Below are 14,379 nucleotides of genomic sequence, written 5' to 3' on the forward strand. Positions count from 1 at the left end.
CGGGATATGCTTAGTAAGCCCTTGCAGCCTGGCATGAATTCGAATCTTTTCAGAATGGATGTCAAGTAGGCTTCTTGAGAGACTGCCTGGGGTTGAAGACAAAGCGAAAGGACTACTGAATAAATTTGATACTAGACGGAAATCGGATCACTTTCGACTCCATCTACCATCTCACCGGCTGTGCCAATGCTCTCTGCACCACAAAGTGTTGACATAAAATTCTCGTTGATCTGAATATATTCAGACTATGGTCATCTATATACAAAGGATTATATTAAGATAGACAGTAACGTCCAGAGCGCTGGACTATGTATACATTCCCGATAGTAATCATAACAAAACACGACACCATTAAGCATGGCCCTCAAGGCTTTGACAGCTGTTCTTTCCGGAAGAAGAGGATGTAACCGGCACTAGAATCATGACGCGTTAGCCATCGTTGCAGAGAATAGAATGAAGTCCAAGGAATATCAAGAGCTTACCAGACCAACAACTGACAAAACAGAGCAATCCAGAACCAGGCATTCGCAACTGCGCTACCACCAAAGGTAGGATCCGGCGAAACCGGCCCGGGGCCCACATTATTCGGGGCGAAGGCTCTCGCGCAAATAGTGGCGATAGAACCAAGGACTTGGGAACAAACAAGCGTGAAAAGCATGTGCATGCGAGTCAAGGTTTGCAAGAGGATGATACCGAAGCCGAGACCCTGGATCGAGTCCAGCACGCCGAGCCAGAGCCAGACACTCCGGGAGGCGAGCGCGCCGCCAGTATATCCTCCTGTCACCCAAGGAAGGTAGTAGCCAATTCCAGACACACCCCACCAGATTTGTGCCCAGCGGGGCGCTCCAAGGCCGCAGGCGAACACGGGGAGGAACCAGCTGTGCGATTTGAAGTAGCGACTGACGACGAATAGGAAACCTGCCCATACGAAGCCGTAGAAAACAACACAGAGGATGACGATTTGCCAGTGATGTGCGTGGTGGGATGTCCAGAGGACTGCAAAGAGACGGAATTAGTTTGGCCTGGTGGGAGGGAAAGTACTATACGGAGGTGGACTTACACTGCCAGTTGCGGCCGTAGGGGGCGCTGAGGAAGAAGTTCTGGAGGATGACCGCAACGAAGTTCCAGAGGACGATCTTACGACGGAACACGGACTTGTAGAAGGAAGCAACCTTTCCAGGCGTTTGACGGTAATAGTTGGGCAGACCAAATGTCAAGAGCAAGCCAATTCCGAAAAGGGCGGCGGCAATGGGGTAGCAGATGGCACTGCGAAAGGTTCGGTTAGCTAGTAGAATTTAGTATATAAAAACGATGGAACGTACCTCATCTTCCAGGAATTGGCAATATTGTTTGCTGGAGTCAAGAGGCCTTCGCTCTGTGTCTGGGACAGAGTCGAACCCCAATACCAGAGAGCAATGACATAGGCAGACTGGATACCCTGAATCAGGCATGCACGGAAGATCCATGTTTCCACCGGTGCACCACCTTCATCACCGAAGTTCAGCGCGAAGAAGAAAGAACCACTAGACGAGGCCGCGGCGTAAAACCCGCTACCGACATTCTGTATCCATCCCCGACTGAACGAGTTGCTCTCAAAATGAGCGGATCCAATAAAAATGAAGGCAATGCCGTACAAGAACCACGGTGCAGACAGACAGACAACGGATTTGAAATAGCGGAACACAAGCCACCAGAGAATCGACGTGATCAGATACGTGGTTGCAATTCCGTACAGTTTCTCGGCAGTTTGACCGACCTCACCCGTGAGCAATGTGATCTGGTACGAGTTGGCAGCAATAATCTGTCCTAAAGCGAGGAACAAGGAGTAGATAGGCCAGTCACCGATGCGAATCTGCATCCACTTCTTGAGACCAGTGGGAGGGACATAGTCCTTTCCAAGGAGGAACTCGTCGTCTTCACTGTCCTGGGAGTGCTGACCATCGCTGCCACTCATGCGGGAGCCGTTGTCATCGTAGAACGAGCCGATAGGCGATGCGCCGTGCTTATCACGGTAGACGGAGGGAGTCGGTGATTTGGTGCGACCAAGCCTGGCATCGCGGAATTTATCGAACCATTCCTTTTCACTCTTGATCAAATATTCTTCGATACACAGTTGCGACTCCGAGTTCGATCCATTGAGCTCATCAAGTCTCTTATCGAAGGCCTTGTAATACTCGCCGGTGCTATCAGTGAAGAACGGATCAACCTTCTGCAGCTTGAAGTCCTTCTTGCCACCAACGACAGAGTCAAGCGAGAGAACGGATGCGCTACTGAGACGGCTGCCGGGGTCGAGGAGCCGGGGAGGAGGAAGGAGACTCTGGGAAGCGGCTGGGGGTGTTCCGGGACTTGAAGGAGGCTGGACATTTCTGGGGTGCAAGGAGTCCTGGCTGTAACGTCGACCACCTGGGCTCAACGGCATGCGGACACCACCCTGTTGCTGGGCGGCCTGGAGCCTGCGGCCTTCTTCGACTTGCGCAGGCGTAAGAGTATACTCGTCGTCCGCATAATGGTTGACAATGTCATCGTCACTGCTTTCTTCCTCAACATCAGTAATGGCGCCACCGTGGGCTTCCTGAGTGTCGTCGTGTTCTGGGATACTGTCACGCTGGCGAGCGCGACCACGACGGCTCTGATGACCGGGACCGGACCGAACACCAAGTGAAAGTTGTCGCTGAAGCCCTGATTTGGGCTTCTCCGTGCCACTAGGGCTGGGGTCTCTGCTGTAGCTGGTCTTCGGCTGGGTAACATATTCACTTAAACGGTTGAGGTTCGAATAGCTGCTTTCCCTAGAATGAGAAAGAGGAGTCTGCATTCCTGGAGTCATGAGGGGGCTCGCTGGTTGAGTCATAAGGCCGCTAGGAGTAGTTGTTCCAGTAGGAGTGAACGGGCGACCGTTGTGCTTAACCAGTTCCTTATTGTGCACTTGGATTGCGGTGGTTTGCAGGATCTCTAAATCCTCGACCCATTGGGCGACGGGGAATCGCTGTTTAGCAGAACGGGCGCGCATCATGGCTCTGGTCTCCTGTTTCGAGTTGAGGGCTGCGTCAATGGCAAGCTTGAACTGGTACAGAAGATGAGATGTCGCAGTGGATTCGACGTTATACCACCAACCAGGCATCTGACCGAGACCACCGACACGGGCACCAATACCCAGGGCTCCCTTACGGCCGAACTCGACGGCGACCAGACCGAAGGGCTCGTCACGAGAAGGAATAAGCGCGAACTCAGCACCGGAGAAGATATAAGGCGGAAGCGCGGTGAATTCGGGTCTTGAGAACACACGTCCAGGGTAAACCTTCATCATATGGTCTAACTTCAGGGCGGCGAATTTACCGTAAAGATCAATGACGGGTCCAACGCAAATCACTTGCACGTTGGGGCGAGCTTCAAGAACAGCTGGCATCACATCGGCGATTAGATCAACACCTTTCTGCATAGACCAACGACCAACGAAGACCAGTAGATCAGCATCCGGGTTGACTTCAAGACCAGCCCATTCCTGAGCCTGACGTTTGAGGTCTCCTCTGCCAGCTTCGTAGTCAGGATCCACGTGAACCTCATCAGCGTTACCAATGGCCTTTTCCCTGCTCCATTCTCCCACATCCGAAGGATCGGGGTTAGGCAGGTTGCCAACCTTTCTCAACCCCCAGAAAATGGGATAACGGGCGTAGGACCGCTTTCCGTACTTCTTGGACACACCGACGGCACCGAAACCCTGCTGGTGAACACGAAGATAACTAGCACCTGAGTGGAGCAAGTTGAAAACTTCACCGAACTGCACATAACGCCTGACAGTGTCAATATCCAGGTTGAAGACGGAGCACACCTCCTCCTTTTCCTTCTGCGTACGCATTGGCCAGAGACCCTGGAATTCAGCGTTGTGAAGAGAGAGACAAGCCGGTACAGTGTCGGGAAGAAGGTAGAGCGGAGCCAGAGAACCGTGGTAATCGTTGATATGGTACAGGTCGATGGGGAATCGCTTGCATGCCTCCGCAATACACTGATTCCAGGCGGAGTAGTAAATAGCACTGTTGAGGTCATCCATACGGGCTGGGTAGGGTTCGGACTTGGATTGCTGACGGAACACAGGGGCGTCTAGCAGAACGTAGGTGATATTGTTCAAGACATGGTACTGGACCTGGACTTCATAGGAGTTGCCGAGAATCGTGACATTCATGGGCTCTGCCGGTTTATCCACTGGATAATCGACTCCGCCGACGCAGGGGACAACCCAGATTAGGTCTTGATGACCCAGAGTTTTACCCATGAGCTGGGCCATGACACCGAGACCACCAATCTTGATCTTAATCTGCCAATCCTCGATATCATACTCCATCGTCGCAATGAGGACCATGCGTCTCTTTCCAGAAGCGGCGCCGCCAATAGCGGTGTTGGTCTGCAGGAAGCCGGACTTGTTGGCCAGGCGCATCAAGGGGTTCATCTTTTCCTCATCGCCGCCACGATTCCTCTTGAACTTTCTCCGCAAAGCTAAGGGGATCAGTGTGGCCTTTTCACTGACACCGATCTGGTTGAACTTGACTTTATAGAAGGACTTCATGAAAATGTATACGCATGCCGCACCAGTGATGACAGGGATGATCCAGAAGAGCACAAACATGGCGATCTGGGTGTTCTGGTGCCCAACAGGGAACAGCTGGAACTTCATGGTGGCATCGTTGATGTAGACATTCCAGGCCAGATAAGGCTTAGGCGGGTGTTCAGTGATGTTGATCAGGGTTGCAGACAGAGAGGAGGGTGGCATTCGATCGAGAACAGAATCATTATCGGCATCACCTAGCACCCAGCTTTGATCAGGCTTTCCATCCGGGTTCATGCCCCAGATGTTCAGCTGGGCTTGAGCAGGCCATTCCGATGTAAAGTGATATTTCCAGATTCCGTCCTTGTGGTCCTGTTTGACCACGTTATCCAGACCACCGTCATATCCGTACTGATTGTAAGGGCCGTTGAAGAAGATGTGAGGGAAGCGACGTGGCACATTCGAATTCATTCCAGCATCACCCTCCTGAACGTAGTCGCTGCTACCCGTCCATTTGCTCCAATACTCGACCCGCACATGGTGTCCCTGCCATTTCTGTTTCTTGGTTCCAGACCATTCTAGCTCCGTGATAGTGTCATTACCACCTGTGTAAGTCTGCCAATCGGAGAACGTGGTTCCCCAATTGGTTGAATAACGCCACTTATCAGCACCTGCGGCGTGATGCTGGATGAACAGGGTACCATTCGATTCCTCATGGAGCAAACTACTGGAATAGTTGGCGGATGTAAAGACCATGGGATTATCGATTTGCCCGATACGGAAGAGGAAGTGGTCGACTGCGTTTGTTGTCGCGTTTCCATGAGTGCTGCTTGCGTTCTTGACAGTAACTCGGTGAATGCCATTGTAGACTCCCGTCAAGTTGGCAGCCCACATGAAGACGCTAGGGAGCTGCCCAGTCCACGAGGTGTTGCTTGTTGGAATTCCCTTACAGTCAACAGTCTTCTCATCGAGGGTGGGGACCTTCTTGGATTCCGTGGAAGAGCTGATGGAGATTGATTTGGTCACGGAATCGCAATCCATCTCTTCGGAGAAGTAGAGCTCAATCTTCACGCTTTCGTCCAAGTTAGGAGCCACAGTGGAGCGAACAGGTACATCATGACCGGGAGTAAACTGGGTGATCATGGGCCGGGGTTTGCTGAAACGCGTACTGGGGACGTAGGCGCGGAACGCATAGGCGTCCAAGGTCATGTTAGCCAGGCAGCCGTTGAGCTCGCTCGATCCATTCAACCCAAGCTTGACGGGGCCATCAATCAAGGTGTGCTCGTCGTAGGGATAGAACAGATTTCTAACTTTGGTGCCAGTGGCGAAAGGGGAGATCAGAGCGGTCTCATTGTCCTTGCAGTCGAACTTATAGTCGATGGTACGGTTGGTGTTGTGGTAGACGAGCCAAACCGGCTGGTTGTTCGCGTCGGAGCCTAGATCCTGCACATCTGCATTGACATCACGGAGGACAGACCACAGACCCGTTTCTGTAGCAGTACCGTTGGAACCTAGGTAGAAGACCTCTTCAGTCATGTTTGAGAGTTTCTGGATGGAGTAGCCATCATTCAGCACCGGGAAGTCTTCGCGCAACTGGTACATATGCTTGATGATGTTGCGCACCGGATGGGATGGGTCACGATGATCGTACGCGGCGGTTGGGTCATGGCAGCCCTCACGACCAGCCTTAATAGGCCACTTATAGTACTGGGAAGAATCCAAAGAAAAGCAACCATGGTCTCTCCACGCAGTCGCAGGGGACATGGCTTGACGGCCGTAGATATAGTTAGATGCCGTCGCATCCAGGATATAGAATGCCTGTTCCTCGCCCCAGAGAAGGAGAGGGATCCCCGGAAGAAGCAATGTTGTGATATATAGCCCAAGCAACTGCCGTTCCACACCCTTTTCGACGGTTGGCCAGCGGAAAACATCTTGGTTGGTCGCGCCGAACATATGACGGGGATCAAATTTGCCTGTGTTAGGGTTAATGAAGTCATTTGACTGCAGCATCAAATTCCACGCATCGACCCAATCGACAGGAACGTCGTAACCGGCGGCCAAATTACCGTCCATACCCAAGAAACGGGTTAGAGCACGGTAGGTCGAATAGTGGAAGGCTGCCGCGTCGATCGCTTCATGTCCAGCTTCACGCAGGAAATATTGCGACTCGGACTCGTTTGTCATTTTCATGGCCTTCTCCGCCGTCTCAGGATACTGGTTAGGCTGTCTACCACGACCCAAATAGATCGAACCGAAAGTGTTACCACCAGTGATTTCACCGGAGATGAAGAAATTCTTCTTGCCCACGGCTCGGGCGCATTCGCGATAAGCCATCGACATATCTCCCAACGCATCCACGGTGGACTGGGTAGCCTTATCGTAACGGAAACCGTCGATATCCAACTGGTAGATGATCATACAGGAGTGACGAATCAACCGCTCCCGGACCGAGGGGTGCCATTCTCGCAGACGATCCTGGACGGATGCGAATTTTGCTAGCTGACGTTGCCAATCGGGAAACACGCCAAAAGCCTCAATATCACCATACTGATCAAAGTCGCTGTCATAACAACCAACTAGGCCCTCCGTCATGGACTGCTGAACTGGATAACCATCCTCATACCAGAAACGGGGGTAGTCGCAGGTCTGATTATAGTCGTTTCCGAGATCGAAATCCACATAGCGACGATTGGTCTTCCAAAGCGCTTTATGTTCCTTGGTCGAAAACGGGGTGGTATCATTCAGATGGCCCTCAAAGCCGATCAGATCACCCATCCTGGAAATAAAGGTTAGGCATTCCCTCCAAAGCACTACCGTAAATGCGGAAAGACTTACGTAGCAATCGTGTTATCAAAGATGACATACATGCCGCGCTTATGAATTTCGTCGATAGCATTACGCCATGTCGCAATGTCACCGAAGTGTTGATCGAGGAGTGTCGTATCGAGCGCGGAATAACCGTCAGAGCCCCAGGGCTGGTTCATCAAGATAGTTCCTGCGAGATACAGCGCCTAAGAATTCTCAGTATGTCACCCCCCGCAATGGAATTCAACGAATAACGAACCTTGATACCCATTCCCTGAAGATAATCCAAGGTATCGACTAGACCAGCTACGTCTCCACCATGACGCATTTGTGTCGAGGAGATATCGTGCTCGAAGAGAGTTCCATTAATGTTGTCATTCGTAGGATCTCCGTTGACAAAGCGGTCCATGAACAGTGTATACATGGGAAACCGCCAGTTGTCGGGAGAGGGGAAGTATTTCCCCTTGTGATCCGGCCATTCTCCCCAATACTGGGCCGGGTTGGTCGCGGATTTGTTTTCGTTAAGGTTGTATGCGGATAGAGATTCATCGTAAGGCCAGGCCGTGGCTGTTGTTGCGAAGAGCGCCAGCACCGCACTGGAGAAAGCCCACTTCATAATGGGTGGCAGGTCGGGCACGCCCGGTGGTCAAGTTGGCGACAACCCAAAATATGCAAGCAAGAGTCGGTAATCCGCTATGATGCAATCATATATGCGCAATCTTATGTCCCGCAGAGAGGTACCGCTCACAAACACTGTGGATTACTGCTCGGTCAATGATGTCGGGAGTACTGATAACGAGCGATAGACATCAGATAACGAGCAGACCGGCTTTCAACGAATGGAATCTATTGTGTAGGAGGGGAGAAACAAGAAAACAAACAAAATACAGTCGGGCAAAAATGGTACAAAGCTTGAGGAGAGAGAAAAGGTCCAAAAAGAGGGAGAAAAGGTAAAAGAAGAGAACAGCCGAGTGACTAGCAGGTTGTCTTGAGGCTCAGCATAAAAGGCGGGCAGGATTCGTGATCATTAGCGATAGTGGATCAAATGTAACAAAGACGTCTCGTGTCTGCTAATAATAAACAGGGCTCAGATGTGAGGGCCACCGTCTATTGCTCAGAGTGCCAGCTCAGATGAGACTATTGTCCCCTATCAGCTAAAGCGACGAGTTGGTGAGCCTTAGTGACCGCACTGTTTTACTCTAGCCTCTCCGGATCTCATTCCCATCCGTCCTTTTTTTACTGCTATGGGTTTTACTTTTCGTTTTTTCTTTTTTCTTTTTAATTTTCTGTTCTATTTTTTTTTTTTGCCGCTGGCTATAAGGGTCGAGCTCCCTCTCGACCCGCGGTTTGAGTGACGTCTCGCTGGTCCCAAGGCGAAAAACTTTGTGGACGCCCCAGCAAAAACTCACGAATTGATTGATACCTTCTCGTATAGACTGGAAACCGTTAGGTTTACTCCCGGTCCGGCACATGAGTGGAGCCCAACGGGGCAGTCATATTTCTTGAAATATAGATTACTTTTAGCCAATTGAGACACCTATTCAGCCATTCCCACACTGATCCAGTAAATCACACCTCTCTGGGCCGTCAGTCTCGCTGGTCCCTCATGATGGATCCTTTGCACATCCGGATCGCTACGTGCTTCCCGACGAACTGTCGTGGCCCATGGTGGGAGGTTCTGTATTTCGCGCCATATCCGAACCTCAAGAGGTGAGATCTCGTATATTGACGCCTCAATGTAATTAACCGAACCAGAGAAAGAGATACGATACGGTGGCTTGCATGACACCTGGGATGGTAAGACTTAATTGGCCTTGCTAAGACCAAGACTGCATGATATGTCTTACTGTAATAATCCTTTCTTTCTCTTCTCGTTACAGTTCCGTCGTCTACACATACCGCACCTTCCGGATAGCACCGTAGAACCGATTTAGATAAGAACGGGGCACTCCGATTGGTCGGGGAGGGCGTGGGATCTCAATTCTGTGCCATGCAGACGGTGGTGGTTCTCGGTTGATACCTGGACCCATAGAGCCTACCCTATTTGCAACCATCGGGTGAAACCCGACGAGTGAATGGCGGCGTGGATTCCCAGAAGAAATTTTTGATTCTTGGATAATATTTTTTTTTTTTCAGAATTAATAATCCTGAAGAGGGAAAACCAGTGAGGACATCGAGACAGATTGGAGATTCCAGAATACTGTCACGGCGGGTCCTAGACCTTTGGGCCCATTTTTATTCTTGGCTACAGGTAGCCCTTTTTGGGTATTAGGGTTGTTGACTTTTCGGTCTCAGCCACTAACTTGCTTCAGATCCACGGCAAGAGTATCGGGAAGTCGCCAATCCGATATCAATATCTCAGACTCTCGGTGGGTCTCGGCCAATTATAGATTATGTGTAAGATTTCTTAGCCCGGATTTTTCGGGTTCCCGTGGGTCCTTGGTTCGACCTCCGGTGTCTGACCGAGAATCAACTGGGCAGGGTCTGATCGAGCCACCAAGTTAGTAAAAAAAAAGGGAAAAGGAAAAGAGAAAAACGGAAAGTGCATAAATTATTAGAATTATGTCTTACTTGTTGTCCAATGATCATTATCATACTGATTTCACAGGGCTATATATATACCCCCATTCGCTAATATCCGAAGTTGACCTATTCTGTGTGGAATTACTCCGTGGTTCACACCGGACAACATGGAGTATGATCCTAGATGGCTTTCTTGGTACTCCGTACTCCGTATTTCATAATCGTATCAAATTATTCGTATTATTGAGTTTGTTATCGGACACGTTTAGATTGGATGTCCAATCCCAACACGGACTGTCGATCGCAGGGTGAGATGAAGTGGTAGGATAAAGTTAAAAAGAAAAAGAAAAGAACCAAGCTAGCTTTTCCAGCATAAGCCCTGTTCATGGCAGGCTTAGTTGATTGCCTAGACTACATTAGGTGATTTTACTCGATTGTTAAGATCCATCGGCTCCACTCGCTTCGTTGCCCCCTAATTGGTGCATAGGTCAAGGAATTCCCATCCGCCATGAACGCCACTCAGTCAAGTCAATTGGCAGGAAGAGGATGGACTAACGAGAAGGCTACCACGACGCCGCCCAGAACTGGTTTTGGTAGTACTAGCCGGTATTACTGAGCTCACCACCGCCAGTGGGCAGTTTCTTTGCTAATCTAAAAGCCCAACGCTGCCCTCGCCGCTGGACCAGGCACCGGACTCTTTGTTTCTTTTTTTAGTCGGTGACCAAGAAGACAGCTGCGCTGATCGTGGTCCTGTTAGCTTCCCCAGCATGCAACGTGCGATCAGTGCCCATAATTATCTCAAGTCATATACGAAATGCCAACACTGCGTGAACTGGCCACCCACTCGGGGGGACTTTCCTGGGCAGGCGTAGGTCGTGGTCTGACTGTCTCACTTAACAGATCCCCCATGTAACTACGGAGTATGGATACGTCCATGGAAAACGCCAGGCACTATTGCCATTTTATTGGCGACTCAGACGATCAATTACTCAGGAGGGATGTCTCAAACACCTTGTTGCACAAACAATGTCTCGGGTCATCGGCCCTTCCCGAGTATTCCCAGCTTCTTGTCTCCTTTGTATGTACCTGGCAGTAGCCTTATGTTCCACCTCTTAGGGCCGGGCGAGAGGGGCTTTCCAGGCATTTTAAGACCACAAACAATGCCGAGGTGGCCACAATAAAACCCAGGGGTAGGTAACTGGCGTCCGGCTCCAATAGGGCAGACCTGATGTGACGGTTGCAATGGAGGATTTGAGGTCAGCGTCCGTGTAAGGAGCTGTGCATCACTCAACTACCAGTGCATGATTCAGGCACGGAGCAGAGGAAACATGTCCTCTTCTAAGCATTTCCCCCGGTTCTTGCTAGTCCCTAATATGATCGAAAAAAAACCAGACAAGGCATGTGACCGGATATAAACGGAAGTTCGCTTGGCTCTTCATAGCCGAAGGTCTTGGAAAAAAAGAGGGGATTTCCAGGGGGCATCCGCAGACCATTGTCGTGACCCTAAAATTGGGTAAAATGATTAATTCCTTCCAGACTTCGATCTACTGAGCAGGAGAGGGGTCATTGTTAGATATATACAGGACCGATGGAGTAGCTAGAGGAACTATTGTCCATGATATCCATCTATTGCGGGTATGGACGTGTTGCATGTATATACACCAACCAGACTTAGGGCACGCCGGCGCTCTCTTGCAGCTGCGCTCTAGATCCACCTTTCTTCAATCCATTTCTCGAGTGTAACATTCCCCAGGAACCTTATTTGTGGTTCTATTCTTCCTTTTTCCTCCCTTCCTTTCCCGTCCTTTTCTCTCTCCTGGGATGGTTCGTTCCTTTCTAACAATCGTTCTTGTCATTCCTTATTCATCCCCTCGTTCTGTCGATCATTGAAACCTGACCACTGTCATTCTTTACATTTGTTTATCGTTTAACTCGTCACTCCTTGATTCTTTGTTTGATTAATTGCTTTGACGCGTCATCCCTTCCATTCGTGGTGTTCCATTGTCAGTATCAGCCACTTCTCCCGTTTCCATCCCCACAAAACACGTATACGAACTGTTTCAGGTGTGCCATTCGAGCTTAACGGCAGAGCATACAAACGATCTCCACAAAGATCGACCATCAGCTTGTCACTCCATGAACTGGGGTTACACACGTTAAGGATCCACCGGAAATTACTCCCGCGACCATGGTTTCGTCGTCATCCCTGGGGCGATGGGCAAGTGCCGTCCTGGCTACCACCAGCCTTGTAGGATCAGCTCTGGCTGCGACCACAGCAGAATGGAAGTCAAGATCCATCTATCAAACCATGACAGATCGATTTGCGCGTACTGATGGCTCCACAACCGCCCCGTGCAACACCACTCAGGGCCTGTACTGTGGCGGTACCTGGCGAGGCACCATTGACAAGCTCGACTACATCCAGGGCATGGGCTTCGATGCGATCATGATCTCTCCCATCGTAGAAAACATCGAGGGCCGCGTGTCCTATGGAGAAGCTTACCATGGCTATTGGCCTCTGGATCTGTACTCACTCAACTCGCATTTCGGCACCCACCAGGATCTGCTCGACCTGAGTGAGGCCCTCCACTCTCGTGGTATGTATTTGATGATGGATACAGTCATCAACAACATGGCATATATGACCAACGGCAAGGATCCCGCCAAGAATATTGATTATTCGGTCTTCACTCCTTTCAACGACTCCAGTTACTTTCATCCGTACTGTAAGATTACTGACTGGAACAATTACACCAACGCCCAGCTGTGTCAAACCGGAGACAACAAAGTAGCATTGCCCGATCTGTTCACGGAGCATGAGGTCGTACAACAGACACTGGAAAAATGGGCCAAAGAAATCATGTCCACTTACTCTATCGATGGCCTTCGTATCGACGCAGCGAAGCATGTGGACCCTGGTTTTCTGAAGAACTTTGGCGACGCTGTTGGCGCGTTCATGACCGGAGAAGTTCTCCAGCGGGAAGTCGACACCATCTGCGAATACCAGAATAAGTACATCGGCAGTGTCCCTAATTACCCCATCTACTATTCTGTCATCAATGCCTTCACCTTGGGCAATACTAGTGACCTGGCCAACCAGGTGGAAATCATGAAGAATTCCTGCGACGATGTGACTGCCCTCGCCTCGTTCTCAGAAAACCACGATCTTGCGCGATTTGCGAGTATGACTGATGATATCGCGGTATGCACTCACACTCGCACCATTAAGAGAAAGTCTTCATAGCTGACTGGGTTGAACACAGCTTGCTAAGAATGTTTTGACCTTCACCATCCTCTACGACGGCGTTCCCATGATCTATCAAGGCCAAGAGCAGCATCTGGACGGATCGGGCACGCCTGACAACCGTGAAGCCATCTGGCTCAGCAAATATAACACCGACACCGAGCTGTATAAGTTGATCGCGAAACTGAACGCGATCCGTAAACACGCCTACAAGCTTGATCCGAACTACGTCAGTCTCCAAACATACCCCGTCTTCCGGGGGGGTAGTGAATTGGGCTTCCGCAAAGGTGTCGAGGGCCGCCAGGTTGTTATGCTCTTGTCCACCCAGGGTACCAATAGCAGCGCATACAACCTCACGATGCCGGTGAGCTTCAACGGAGGCGTGGAGGTTATGGATGTGCTCAACTGCGTGAACTATACGGTCAATCCGCAAAGTGAACTAATTATTCCCATGGACAAGGGCGAACCCAGAGTCTTCTTCCCAGCCTCTCTCATGCCGGGCAGTGGTCTTTGCGGTTACACGTCCGCGAACGTTTCGTTTGTTGAGCTGAAAACCAAGGGCGCGGCGGCTGCGGTGTCTCTCGGTGCCAAGGCCACTAGCAGTGCCGTTCACGGTGTCTTGCTTTCTGTTCTCCTGTCTAGTCTTGTTGCGGTATTGTTGTAGTCTGCTTGGGACATTAATATATCAGGGCCTGTTGAGGTGCATGGATGACGTTACTCTCGTTCTGTTGTATATATTCTTTCTTATTGTACACTTCCGACCGTACGATACCCAGATACCACATCTATCTTCTCATGGGTGACTTGATGTTGTTGTTATGTTTATCCTCTAATGTTTACTATCGAAGTGTATGTGTACGCCGGATATATATATGACTCTACTTTATAGCATTTTTTGTTTTGTTTCATTTATTTATTTCATTTAATTTTTTTTATTTTCGACAGTTGTATGATATGGTTATATATATTTGGTAGTGCAACACTAAGTTATATATTCACTACTCACAGGAAGGCATCCGGTAATCTGGGAAATACATATTTAATATTGTACATGATACTACACCTGTTGAGAATTCTTAAGAGATGACTGGCTTCATATTTTACCTATAAAATCCGCCGATTAAAAATATCCAAAATGTAGGTATGACGCAAGGTCGACCAGGTCAACTTGCTACGTAGAATCTTTCTCGGGGTCGTGTCGGCGGAACATCCGACTTAGGGTTAGGGGAAAGAAAAAGAATGGGCGAAAGGAAAAGCAAAGGAAAAAGGA

The 14,379-nt window shown here is 50.0% G+C and overlaps 2 protein-coding genes across 2 annotated transcripts; one reads left to right on the top strand and one right to left on the bottom strand.

Moving 5' to 3' along the window:
* Positions 1 to 221: 221 nt before the first annotated feature.
* Positions 222 to 8,507, bottom strand: ags1 (alpha-1,3-glucan synthase Ags1). Its single transcript, XM_032082819.1, has 6 exons — positions 7,602 to 8,507; positions 7,373 to 7,548; positions 1,323 to 7,313; positions 1,061 to 1,266; positions 483 to 996; positions 222 to 413 (listed from the first exon to the last, which is right to left on the bottom strand). The coding sequence occupies exons 1-6, from the start codon at positions 7,956 to 7,958 to the stop codon at positions 365 to 367; spliced, it is 7,293 nt and encodes a 2,430-aa protein (XP_031938344.1). The 5' UTR covers positions 7,959 to 8,507; the 3' UTR covers positions 222 to 364.
* A 3,546-nt stretch (positions 8,508 to 12,053) lies between these two features.
* BDV37DRAFT_286125 (alpha-amylase) lies at positions 12,054 to 13,773 on the top strand (the record flags this gene model as incomplete). Its single annotated transcript, XM_032087867.1, has 2 exons — positions 12,054 to 13,067; positions 13,129 to 13,773. 2 exons carry the CDS (start codon positions 12,054 to 12,056, stop codon positions 13,771 to 13,773), a joined length of 1,659 nt encoding a protein of 552 aa, XP_031938345.1.
* Between the last annotated feature and the right edge of the window lie 606 nt (positions 13,774 to 14,379).

This window comes from Aspergillus pseudonomiae (assembly GCF_009193645.1).
Source record: "Aspergillus pseudonomiae strain CBS 119388 unplaced genomic scaffold BDV37scaffold_70, whole genome shotgun sequence".
Taxonomy (NCBI): Eukaryota; Fungi; Ascomycota; class Eurotiomycetes; order Eurotiales; family Aspergillaceae; genus Aspergillus; species Aspergillus pseudonomiae.